We start from the raw sequence: 13,589 nt of genomic DNA on the forward strand, positions 1-13,589 counted from the left end.
GTTTCTCAGGCGCTGCGAGTAAATCACTCCGCCCAAGTAGCAGTGCTTCGCCTTCTGAGAATATGTGACCATGTTATTTGTACACGCTGTGACTATACAAATCACAACATGTAAATAGGAAAATGTTGGCGTTATTTTGTCACTTATTGGGAGCAGTCGGGTCAATTATTATTATTATTATTATTATTTAATTTTTTTACAGATCGGGCTTTGGTTGGACTCGGGCTCATTTAGCTTTTCTCCTTTCATCGTGACCATAATATACATGCAGAGCGCAGGCTACTGTATGAAATATTGTTATATTGATAATATTATAAATATGCAACGCAATATGCGATCACGCGAGTAACGCGACGCGCGTGCAATGATTAGGTGACAGTTGACCATGCAGAGCATCAGAGGCGTAGGTCCGACGCAGAAGTATAAAACAGGCTTTACGCTCCAACTTCTCCAACTACGCTCCAACTCCAACTCCAACGTCGGTTGGAGCGTAAAGCCTGTTTTATACTTCTGCGTCGGACCTACGCCGAAGCCTCTAGGCTGTAGGCAACGCATTGGTTTTCATTTATACTTCTGCGTCGTTGTCCGCGTTGACGCGCGCAGAGGGAGCATGTGAAACCCGAGGGAGGGGTTCTAGCAGACCAATCACAGCGTAAAAGTTCCCAATACTTCAGCAAAAGCTGCATTTTGAAAGAGTTTTGATTTGATTACGGAGCCTGAAGCCTTCAACAGTGGATGCTATTCTTTTTCTTCACAACGATCGCGAATAAACAGTGAATGAACCTATACTCAGATCAACGGATTTTTTCTTCTTCTTTATTATATTTTTATTATTATATTTTTATTATTATTTAACGTTAACCAGTTGGCGAAGAGTTCTTTGAAACGTTGTTCTTCAATAAAGTTACTTGACATCAAAAAAAGGTAGGTCGAAAATCTTTATACTGCTGGATCACATTTGGCTATATAATATTCTCTACTGCATGCTTATGCTTCTCTGTAATGGACAGTCTGTATTAATATTTGTGGGCATAATTGTCGGTGGTGGTAGTTATGTTTGAGGCCTATAATCAAATTTTACCTAGTAGCGTGTGTGTGCGTCTAGCAGAGAGCTCAAAGTGATATCAGAGAGCGCGCGTCAGAGAGAGCTCAAAGTGATATTGATGTTGGTCTTGGGTCGGGTTCGGGATGAAAAATTGCAGACGTTTTCGGGCTGGGGCCGGATTAGGGCTTGAACACCACGGGCCAGGTCTCGGTTATGGCTGGATGTTTTGCCCCATGCAGGGCTCTAGGCAGTATGCTAGCTGTAGCCGTTTACCTCCAGTCTTTGTGCTAAGCTAGGCTAGCGGTGGGTGCGTCAGACAGAGTTACGGCACGCACGGAGATTAAAATGGTATGGACTTATCTAACTCTGGGGGATATGGTGAATAAGCCAAAGTCCCAAAAAGTCGAAGTGTTCCTTTAAAGAGTAATGGGTGTGTTTTGGGCCTAACGTGCAATAAACCAATCAGAGTCTCATCTTCCATTCCCCTCTCTAGTGAGGAAACGGATCTGCTCTCGCACGAGGTTAAAGTGCACTATCTACTATCTATCTATGAAGACAACCTAATCGACAAATTGTACGCGCGTTGTGGACCCATATTGTGGGGTGCATATTACTAAAGCGCTCTTTAAATAACCAAAATAAATATTGCGCCATTGACTTTAGATCAGGTTTCTGTTGTTCAATGGCGCAGTCTATTTCAGTTGCCTCAAAATAGCAACGTGCTAACAATGCGCCGGAACACACCTTGTTTTCAGACCAGCACGCCCATGGGCGCACAAGTGAGCTCAAAGGCATTTGCCATTTAAACAACGTGGTGCAGGACGTGAAAATGCTAACTGCGTCAGGCTGAAACTAGCAAAAAACACTTGCGTCCCGCCTGGTGTATGATAGGGCCCTTTCATTTAATTTCATGAACATTTTTATTAACCATGGACCTTTAATTTAATTAAAAAGGCTTATATATACTATTGCAGACTCATTTTGTAAATATATGCAATTCATTTAGACAAACACAAACGTACCTGCTCGGCCAGAGTCCTCTTGAAGTTGTGCAAACATTTTTGCCGTGCGGACATGGCGAGTATAAACACAGGAATGCTCTAAAACCACTCTGAACAAATTAACAACTGCACTGTAAATCCATTGAAAACCACTCAGAATACCATTGTAATGAATTTAGTACTGTCCTGGCAACCACTTACAACACTCTGGAAAAAGCAACTCTCTGCATTGCAATGCCCTGTCTAACATTTGCATTTACGCATTTGGCAGATGTTTTTATCCAAAGTGATTACAATGAATTTAAATGATTTGTTCTATCAGTGTGTTTGTCCTCATGTTTTACACAGACAAGCATCACTTTTTTTCTTTTTTTTTTCTTCAGGAAATGTAAAAAAGAAGTTGTGTAATTTTTTTTAGAAGTTGTGTAATTTATGCTCAAAAATAGCCAGCCCTCCCATTACATAAAGATTAGTTTGGACAGGAAAGAGGCAAATAAGCAGTTTCCTTTCACTCAAGTCCATGTGTAGAGCAGTTTTTACTTCAATAAGTGCACCTTTCCCTGGCACACCTTCCTGTCTCAGAGCGTTCTGTCCTGACTTGGGTCACGGAACATTCTGACGCCACTGAACCAACATCAAGCAGTCTCATTTGGTATTGATCTAGCGCAAAGGCCATTGTTCTGTTATTAATCTTTTTGTTTTTTCTTTTTTTTTTTTGCAGAGAAAAAAAAAGTTTTGGGGCTTTTTGTTTTACTCATCTTTATTTAACAGAGCAGAACAAGAAAAAAAAGTTTCTGGGGTGCTCAGCTTTAAACATCACATAGGCTTTTTAATTACAAATGAGTCGTGACAGGTCTGCTGGGTAGCAACCTGTCCCATTTTAAGCGTGATGCTAGCTGACAGCTCGGCGCTGTTCTCAGAGCGCCGCAACATGTGGAAGAAATTGGTCTTTTACATTTCACAGCTTGTCACTTCCTCTCTGCTGTGAACTTTGACCTCCCACTGTGCTCCTAACACCCCACATGGGAAGTGTCCCCATGCTATGGCACTCTGGGAGAGTTGTGTTCCACTTACTATATATGCCAAAAAAAAAAAAAAAAAAAAAAAGTGGAAGGAAAGAATAGAATGAAAAAGAAGCAAGTTCACAGACAAACAGAGGTAAACTCAATCTGACTCGAATAAGTGATCAAAAGGTGTCCCTCACCGGACATCACAGCGTCAAACCGCTGAGCAGAGATGACGTTAGCATAAGGATCAGTTCAGGTTGCATTACTGCTACACACTCTTATGATATTCAGATGGAGGATTCCCATCAAGTGAGAGAACGGGATTGGGCTGACAACCTTGCATAACTCTGAAATAAAAATCAAATTCAGTGAGGAAAAAGTGCAAATAGAGAACATCCAGCTTTGGCTCCATTGCTGGACTAACGTGTTTTATCACGTGTTTTATTTTTCTGTGGTAACTAACCAAAAGTCGTGAAACACACACACACACACACACACACACACACACACACACACACACACACACACACACACACACACACACACACACACACACACACACACACACACACACACACACACACACGTGTGACTGACAGCTTATATATATATATATATATATATATATATTACCTAATTTAAAACCACATAGAATGCTATCTTTATTGCAACATATGACATAGCTGCAGGCGTTATGAGTTAACTGACCTTTCACATTAAGTGAACGATCCGGTTACACTAGGTCTGTTTGAATTCAAATGACTAATTAAATTAGGCCTTTCTGCTCTGATCACCCTTAGTGGATCTGTAACTGCATGAAGTGGGCTGGGCTTTTGGAAGCTATGTTTGATTGCGTCCTGCCCCTTAAGTAAATGCATCATAGTACACTGGGCCCTTCAGCGCAATGACAATTTCGAAGATTTTCTCTTAGAGTGTTTCTGGAACACGGCCATGCTCTTTTATATTGTTGTCGCTGAGGGGCCAGTCCCGGTCACAGCGGATAACCCTAATACAGGATCATACTCACTAAATCACACTGCATTCTTTCCCCAATTAATTTACCACTGCCCGTCTTTAAATGGATGAATTAACCTTGCTTACATCAAACTTGTTTTTTAGCAGATGAGAAAATGTAGCCTCTTGTGGTAAGTGTGATGGAGTCGGACAGACATTCCCAAAGGCTGCTTAGCTTATGTGAATAAAAACAAACTGCTCTGATGTGACAAGCCTTGTATAATGCAAATTTTTTAAACATGATACCATTGTAATTGTGCAGATATTTGCTAATCTTCAAATATATATATAAAAAACTCACAGGATTCCCACGGTCATAAAATATAATATAATATAATATAATATAATATATAAAAATAACATTTCGTGAATATATGTAATTTTTTGTTCAACAATTCAGTCTATCATAAGTTGCTCCTTGTTAGAGCAAAGATTTTTTTTTTTAATACTTACATTTGGTATTAAAACATTTCATTGTTCATAGTTTATTTAAAAATGTGTTCTATTCTGCATCCCTTTGTTTTGATTATCCCTATTACATTGGGTAATTATGAGAATCATGGATTATGCTCATGGGTAATCAATAATTCACTAACCTTTGAATTTCTGCAACTCTGGAACCGACACCAGGGCAATTAGAAACCTAGGTGAGCGCACAGGTCTCCGTCGGTCACCCAACCCTTCAGGCCCGGTTCTCACTCTCTCTGCATTCATGGTGAGCAGAGGATAACAAGCCTCTCTTGTTCACCCTGGGAGAACGTGGGTTGTGGCTGCAGCACTCCAAGTTCATGGACATAGCCTACAGCTGTCAACGCTGCGCTAATTCAGACCCGACACCATCTGAGCATCAGGCTGGAGGAAGGATAATTAAAGGCAAAGTTGCAAAGTTGTGTTGGCTGGCCCATTAAAACATGCATGATCGTGGCGCAAAGGCAGGCAGAATGCTCTGCTGACAGGGATTACAGTCTCTGGACACAGAACAGAGGTGGAGGGCAGGCTTTTGCTCTACATTGCTGCAGGCCGTAGATCGGAACAGGCGAAAGCTTAGAAAAAATTCATGCACTGCACATGGCAGAGACAGGGGTCTTCGGTTTATATAAGGCTAATGTCTTTATTATTGTGTCAGTATCTTTTTTTTTTTTTTTTTTTATCTGATGCTGCATATATAAAGTATCACTGTTGAAAAAAAAAACAAAAAAAAAACCTTAATTGATTGCAAATTGTTGCATTCTGTGCTTGATTTAAGTTATATATTACCTGTAAAAATCTATAGATTGTTCTATGGTGCTAAACTTTTGCATAGTTGTCAGACTTTGTATTGGTTACCTTTTACCTTGGAGATGTAACGCCATTGCTACATTGCTATCATTACGAAGATCAAAACTTGCACCTTGGAACCTATTTCAGAGTTTGCGTTCTCAAGCCACCAAACACCGTTGTCGTGCAAATGAACGGCCAGAATGCATTAAAAGTTTTGTTTTCAGTTAAAACGGAGTTGTATAAGCTGCTCTTTGCAACGGAAGTGAATCAATCAACTTTAGCTGCATAATAACTTTATTCTAGAGCCGCTGTAAAGCCAAAACCATCTCTGTAACTTTAATTTCCTATTATCACTGTAAAGCTGCTTTGATTAAAAGCTTACATTGTCAAAGCTAAGTAATGCATTGTTGCCATCCAGACTCTTTAATGAGCAACATGTTGGACAAAATAATAATAAAGTGCAGAAAGTTTAAGCATAGAAAAGAAAATAGGCTATTAACTCCCCTGGTACATTGGAATGAACTGTTGGAGGCAATCATGTGAAAAAAATATTACAAAACTATTATGAATCAAGCACACCGATGTTGAATGGCAGCGAGCCACTGGGGCTGGTCTCATAACTTGAAGGTTTTGAATAAACCTTTTTTATAAATATAACTCCATATGGTTTCGTGGGTCATTAACTGTGTCTCTTCCAAAGAGAAAACAGTCTGACACGTCTTCCGTAGAAGACAAATTTCCCTTCCGACACTTTTTGACTTTTTAAAGCTTCAGCAGTAGAAAATGCAGATATTATGTTTCCGTTTCGTACGGTATTTCTTAAGCCTTGTCACCACAGTGAAAAGACAGCACATCAGAGGTAAGCCATCCAACTGAACAGGATTATGCATTCATTATAATGAAATAACCACCCATATTTATGTTAAGATAGGGTAGATCTAATACTTTTACCTGTAGGCATCTCAAATGTTTACTAGAAAAACTTGTAATTAAAACCTACATCTGCGTTCAAATTAAGTGTAATATCAGTTTAAAAACAGCACAGAGGACATACCAGCTCTGAACGCTCTTGCTATTAAAACCTATTTGAGTCTTCTGAAGCCTTCCTGAAATGTTGCCTATATTTAAAAGTTATTATTACTGATATATTTAATCCCGCAGCAAGAGAAAAATTATATCATCTGGGAAGTTTCCATATTTATTATATAGATATGACTGGCTGAGGCGAAGAGAAAAACGCAATGAAAAAAGTTTCTCATGGTAAAATTTTTACATGTATCAAGCTAAGGTTTACTTAATTGGAAGCTCCAGGCAATGCAGGAACCCTCTTTTTAAATTCTGTGAATGTTAATATGCTAAATAATGCAAAGCTCCTGCACTTCAAGCATGAGACACACATCTGGCAGCTTACCATTTAAATTACAGACGGAGAGCGAGAGAAAACACTTCAAAAGTAATTTTCCAAAGGAAGGAAGAATGGCAAAATGTATTACAACTAAATTTAATTTTTTTTCGATTTTTCATCATGTCTAATTGTGTGCATTAGAGCAATGAAAAAAGGAGAGGTTGGGCTCAGAGATCTTGATGATGTGTGTGTGAGAGAAGAAGAACGGAAGATATGTGAAGAGAAAGTTTCATCACTTTTTCTTTAGCTGTACATTTCGTTTATGTTGTTGAAAGTCTATAGACATTTACTGTTCTCACCAGTTGTGCTTTATGTTTCTGCTTTATGTATATAGTATATCATTTATATCCTTTTGTTTTCACTTATTTCGGAATTTTTGAAAAAAGAAGCTACAATTATGTATTTAAATTTGCTGATTTGCTTTTAGGTATTTTATTTTATTCTACCTTACATCAAAGGTGTGCTATACAAAAGGTTTTAATTTTTTTGTATTTTTTGTGTGCTTTTTTTGCTTTGTCTGCTAAGGTATTATATTACGCAATCCTTGTTTAATTAATCAAACCATAAATCATAGATCATAAGATATATTATGACTTATACAAGAATAAAGGGACGTTTGTAATGTGATTGCAGATAAGAGCCCCACCGGAGCTGTGTCAGCCTATGAGCCGAGCATCCAGACAAACCGCCCCGTCGCTGAGAAAACCAAGGCCGGCATTCGTAAAAAGGTAACTTTGTGCAGAGACATTCTAACCTTGAACATGGACCATTTCTCTCACTTCTTAGTGGCATCATGCCCATTCAAACTCGGGGCACGTTCCTCCCCTAACATTTATAAGTCGAGTAGACTTAAAAGAGTGAAAAAAAGAGAAAAAATACTATAATTTGTTAATAAAGATATTTGTTAATAGATTTTGTTAATGAGTGTTTGTACTGCCATACTATTTTTGGCATAGTATATGGACTGCACACAATAAAATAATTCTAAATGCATGGAATGTTATGGAACTATAAAAAAAAAAAAAAAAAAAAAAACACATGAAACATGAAACAAGCATATTTCACAAACAAGTATGATAATAATTAATATACTATAGTATAATTCTCAATCTTTTTTTTTTTTCTTTTTTTTATTGGGATTCACTGGTACACACACACACACACAATACAAATTTTCTGCATGGACTCTTATGGAACTATTTAAAATAAAATATAAAAAAGACATGAAATAATCTTGAAATAATGAATACTATTTCAATCTTTTTGTTTCAATTTTATTGGGGATTCACTGGTACACACACAGACACACACTCATTTTTGCTATCTTTGTGGGGACTCTCCATAGGTGTAACGATTTTTACACTGTACAAACTGTATTTTCTATTCCCTAAACTTTCTGTATTTTTACATAAAAAAAAAAAAACACGGAAAAAAAAAACCCCTTCATTTAGTATGTTTATTAATTAATTTCCCTTGTGGGGTCTTCTGGTTGGTCCCCACATTATAGGTGATCTCAGATTTGAATATCCTAGTGGGGACATTTGGTCCCCACAATGTAATATAAACCTACACACACACACACACACACACACACACACACACACACACACGCATACGCATACGCATACACACACACACACACCCATACGCATACACATACACACACATACAGTTTTTATTTTGGGTAATTACATTACATGTTTTTTTTTTTTTTTTTGTCATGTCTATCTAGCCTAAGGCACCAAGTGAGCCAGGACCGCCACTAGTGCCCTCTCAAAAAAAAGAACGAAAAAAAGGTGCTCCCTGCTGCTCCTCCCTCTTGCCTCCCTATGCTCCCCTTATTATCTGAGATTTGTCAAAATACATTTCACACTAACAGGTATTTTTCAGTCTTCAAAGCTAGTTTTGATGTGCTCGACAAGCCAAAACAGCTCAGATTCTGTGAAATCAGCAGTGCCAGCCCGGCTCTCCCTCTCTCTAACCACTCCCAACATGCCTTTTCCCGCGCTCCACAGGACTTACGCTAAATGAATCAAAGCTGTGGCATTACCTGCCACACTTTGAAGTGGTAATTGCAGAATGACTTCTCAGTGATGATCTGGGGCTGCTGTCTTATGTTGCATGGCTGTGCATTGCGTGTTCTCTCATTCTACTTTTTGTCTTTGCATCTGCAGATTAATTCCAGGTATGGACTTAGAAATTGTCCTCATTATCCATATTATGGATGATCAACATCTGTTTATAGCAATACGTATCAATGCAGAAGTTGTGGATTTGAATTTCAGGGAAAGAAAATGGGTTGCTCCATTTTATACATGTCTAAAGATCCCATTCATTTTTAGTTTACATAATATATTAATATATTAATATGTTGTGTCATCAGGCCAACATGATTTTACCATTTTTTTTTTCTTCTCCCGTTTAAAGCAGTGGTGGATGAAGTACACAAATCAAGTACTTGAGTAAAAGTACAGAGTACTAAAAGTACTTCTTTTTTTTTTTCATTAGTTGCACACACACTCAAGCTCCGAGGATCTCCCATTCTTGGTTCATTTTGAGCCAAGAGAAATTCAGTGAAATATTAACTGGAGACTCGCTTTGACCGGATCATTTGATTCAGTGAGTTGTTGATTTGAGAACAGATGCAATCGAATGAGTCCAATTCAATTTGCTAACTGATTAAACAGGTTAATTGAAAAGAATCAGCTCGTTCACGAATCAGAGCTCTTGTCAGCTCTGTTACCATTTTGTATAACAAACAACTGATCATTTGAAAGGCATTCAATTTCAAGAAGATATTCCTTAAACACATTTCCTGGAACACATTTTACTTTTGATGTTATATTTATATTCCTGCCTGTTTCTTATTATCAAAGTCAGACAATCTTCACCAGTATAGTGATGATGTGAATAATGTCATACCTGCCTAAACCTGAAAGCCAGCCATTAAATTCAACATAGTGACATATATAGTTTGACAGTTATCTTCAATATGGGGGAACTCATTGATATGTAGATGCCGGCAGTATCTGCTGTAGCAGTGCGTCTGAGCCAACCCAAGGGCCTAGTGCACTAGGCTGAATGACAGACTAACAAACAATATTAGCACCCAGTGTTCTTCTCTGCTACAGCTCAGAATGACTCCTTTTGTGACAAGACTGCTGAAAATACCCCCATTAGACCCCCATCTTTTGCCTTGTTTTGTTCTATCTACCTCTGTTTCTGAGTGTATTTGAGGGACTATGAAGAATGATTATATTGCCAAACTCTAGTTCTTTAGTACTGCTGGGTTGCTAGTACTTAGTGTATCTGGGGGAGGGGGGCTTCCAGAAATATTTGGTCCAGCCCAGTGAAGTTAAGTGACTGCCCTGAAAGAGAACAAAAAGTAGAAAATGAATATGTTTGTCATTATCCAGTTTGAAAAAGTTTGGAATCTATTTTTAAATGCATATATATGTTTTTACTACTTTAAGAAAGTACACCTCTGTTTTCATCAGTGTATTGAAGAGAGATTATACCGTCTGGGGTGTTGGGCATACTGAAAAACGTCTACGTTAATGTTTATCTCGTCACATTTAATCAGGTATGAAATACATTGCCTGAATCACATAAATGATAAAGGAAAATGTTCAATTCAAAAAGGTGAAATATGACAACAAACCTAACAACAAACAGAGCGGTGCGTAATGGAATGCAGCAGAGCAGCATCAAGAATATCATTTACTGGGGAAACAATTTGGCCATATCTGATTATGGGTTGGACTTGGCCATATCCCCTCAATGTCTATGGTGGTCATGTCCCTGGTGTTGGAAGGTTCAGAACACAGACTTTAATAACCTGCTGACTCAGTTAGGGTTTTGTTTGAAATTTATTGATTGGTGTTGATTTTATTATTATTTAAAAGCCACGAGTGTGGTTCATTATGAGGGAATAACTGGCTAATTCTGCAGATACTGATTCTGGTTGTTGTCTGTCACAACTGTTTATTTTTTTTTTTTTTTTTTTTTTTTTTTATATACAATTGGGTCCAAAATTGTATTTATTTTATATTTGTATTATTTTATATATTTATTTCATTCTTTTTATTGCATTACGACTCTTCTGTGCTTTAAGTGATTTCAGCCTTTTGGCTAACTTCTGGTATTTTTCTAATTTTAACCACATGCTTCTCAAATCCCACCCTCCAAAAGCACATTGGCAAAATCATAAGCGCAAAATGATTGACAGGCGGCAATTCTGAGAGTTTCTGATTGGCTAGTTCCCCTGACTCACTGAAAAACCTGACACCTTCAAAATAGTGGGAAGATTTTGTGTGTGGTAAAAAAAAAAAAAAAAAAAAAAAGGGCTTCCAGCAGCTTTAATATTGTCTTCTTCAGATTTCCAGCTGGCTAGTCTGGAGATGTTTTGTGGCAGATTGTGTTGTTTAATAAATTATATATATATATATTTTTTTTTTTTTTTTTTTTTTTTTATTTATATATTCTGTGAATATAGTGATTTGATGTAATTGCATGCAGTGATTTTAGGGCAGCCCTTTATAAATGACATATACATAATTTGAAATGCCTTCCAAAGTCTACACAGCATCCAAAAGCCGTGTCCCACAACCCAGAGAGCTAACTGCCTTCTAAGGGGCTGTTTACACGACACCATTTTCAAGTAAAAACGTAAAACTTTTTATGCATTTTGGCCGTTTGTTTACACGACTAAGGCGTTTTATAACGTAACGTAACATGTTTTGAAAACAGGTTTCAAAGTGCATGTTTTTGAAAACGGTCTCCATGTTAACAACAAAAACGCAAATCTCTGAAGACGATGACATCATGCACATGCATATTACGTGTTCAATCTATTGTGTTTCATCGCCATCTAATGGCCTGGCAGCAGAATACAGCGTTTTTAGTCGTTTTCGCAGATCCGTGTGAATGGGGATAGTTTTGACACGTGTCGTCTGTACGCGGAAAACTCAAAGGAAAAACTTCTCTGTTTTAAGCATATTGTTGTCATGTAAACGTACTAAGTGGCATGGAACCAAATAAATGACCAATTAGGAACACTCTACAGACAGAAAACTCATGGAAGACTCGACTCAACTGAATAGTTTATCATTAGCATGTTGCTAAGCTAACAACACAATACTCTATAATAGTGGTTCTGAACGGGGCGTTCAGAGAACAACGGGAGGCGTTGGAAGCAAGATTTTTTAAAGGGGGGCGTTCAGGTGTTCATGGGGGGCGTTCACGAGTTTACACCAAAGATCCAGGCAAGACAAGATTAAACATAATAAACTTAATTACTTGGTAAATAATTGCCTACAACATTCTAAAATCTGCCAGTTTAATGTGACATGTAAGCTATATATCGTTTCTTTTGCAACAACTCTATTATTTTTCCAGTCCTAGACCAGCGCTCAAGCACTGACTAGAATCCGGCTTTCTCAAAACAATTTAAAGTTTGTCTCGACGAACTTTTTAATCTACACGCAGCGGAAGAATGGAAAGTTGACAAGCCATTAAAAAAGGATTGACTTAAGAACCACTTATATATTTTCAAATAGTTTCAATAAATCATGTTCCCATTTGCTTCGGCGACAAATTTTTAAATTAATTTAAACTAAATTCTAATTATAAGGTAAAACTTTTACATTTTTAGGCATTAACTAATGCCAATGCCTAATGCCAAAATGTTTTCTTTGTTCACCTAGTAATTTACTGGTCAATCATTATTGTTAACTCGCAAGACTTTAAGGAGAAAATGACAATTTGATGGATAATATAAATATATAATGTAATCACATTTTGGTTATGTATTAATTCCGCCGTCACATCTGAGTGGGAAATGCTGCTTGGATAGTTTCAAGATGGTTAAAAATAATTAATAAGACAATAATAATTTAATTGTTCATATGTGTTTATTCTTGTCACATCCACATGCAGTCTAAGTACCGCAACCGCTTGGATTTGCATGCCTCAGGCACACTACAGCTAAACACTAACGTCTCTGCAACCCGCAGTAAAGAAATTAGCAGAAAAACATCAAGCACAGGGCTCACACTAATTTTCAAATCAATTTTGAAAGATGTGAATTCGAAAGTTTGAAAGAATTCGAAGAAGCTTTTTCCCTGTTAATGTTCTCTGTTGAAAATAATTTCTAAGAATTATTCTTGTTTGCTGACTGGCTGTTCGCGGTACAGCTGCTATTAATTAAATTGTGAATGTCAAATTTGTAACCGTTGCATTTGTTGGCTGCTCCTCGCTGATTGGCTGCTATTTGCGATAAGCCACACAATTAAATTTTGAATGTCAAATTTGTAACCGTTGCATTTCGTTAACACTGATATATAGGCTAACTACTTCAGATTACTTTTTTGCTCTCTGGGAAACTATGATAATAATATTCCCACTGTTCAGTCAAAAAACTTTTGGCGCTCTAGCGGTAAATAAACAAAATTGCAGTCGTCTTGGTACTGTGCAGGTACTGTGCTACTCCGCAGCGCTGCCGAGTGCCGACTCGAACCAGTCAGGGGCCTTTCACATATTGCGTTTTCTGCGCGTGCAAATTCGTTATTTCAAATGTAGGCGCGCGGCAAGCACGCTCATAATAGAAGCAACGCGGTCGGTTGAAAACATCTCAACTTTTCAGAATGTCGCAAGCGCACAGCAGGTCATGTGACAAAAACCAACCGATCAGCTTCGGCCTTCCGGCGGAAAGAGACCTGGATGATAGGGGGCGCTGGCCCAAAAAAGGTTGAGAACCACTGCTCTTTAAGCACAAAATACACACAGTATTGGATAAAATAGACTGTTTTGTTTATATTGATCTGTTTTCCTGATATTTTGAAACTGAGTAATATAAT

At 37.7% G+C, this 13,589-nt stretch overlaps 1 protein-coding gene across 1 annotated transcript in view; it reads left to right on the plus strand.

Moving 5' to 3' along the window:
* Positions 1–385: 385 nt before the first annotated feature.
* The window catches only part of ofcc1 (orofacial cleft 1 candidate 1), a gene marked incomplete at its 5' end in the record, with an annotated part of 73,523 nt that continues 60,319 nt past the window's right edge, over positions 386–13,589 (plus strand). The window contains 2 exons of the mRNA XM_084399359.1: positions 386–482; positions 7,366–7,460. Coding sequence (XP_084255485.1) covers positions 386–482; positions 7,366–7,460 — 192 coding nt within the window. The remainder of the gene's footprint in view (positions 483–7,365; positions 7,461–13,589) is intronic.

Source organism: Rutilus rutilus (assembly GCF_951802725.1).
Source record: "Rutilus rutilus genome assembly, chromosome: 24".
Classification (NCBI taxonomy): Eukaryota; Metazoa; Chordata; class Actinopteri; order Cypriniformes; family Leuciscidae; genus Rutilus; species Rutilus rutilus.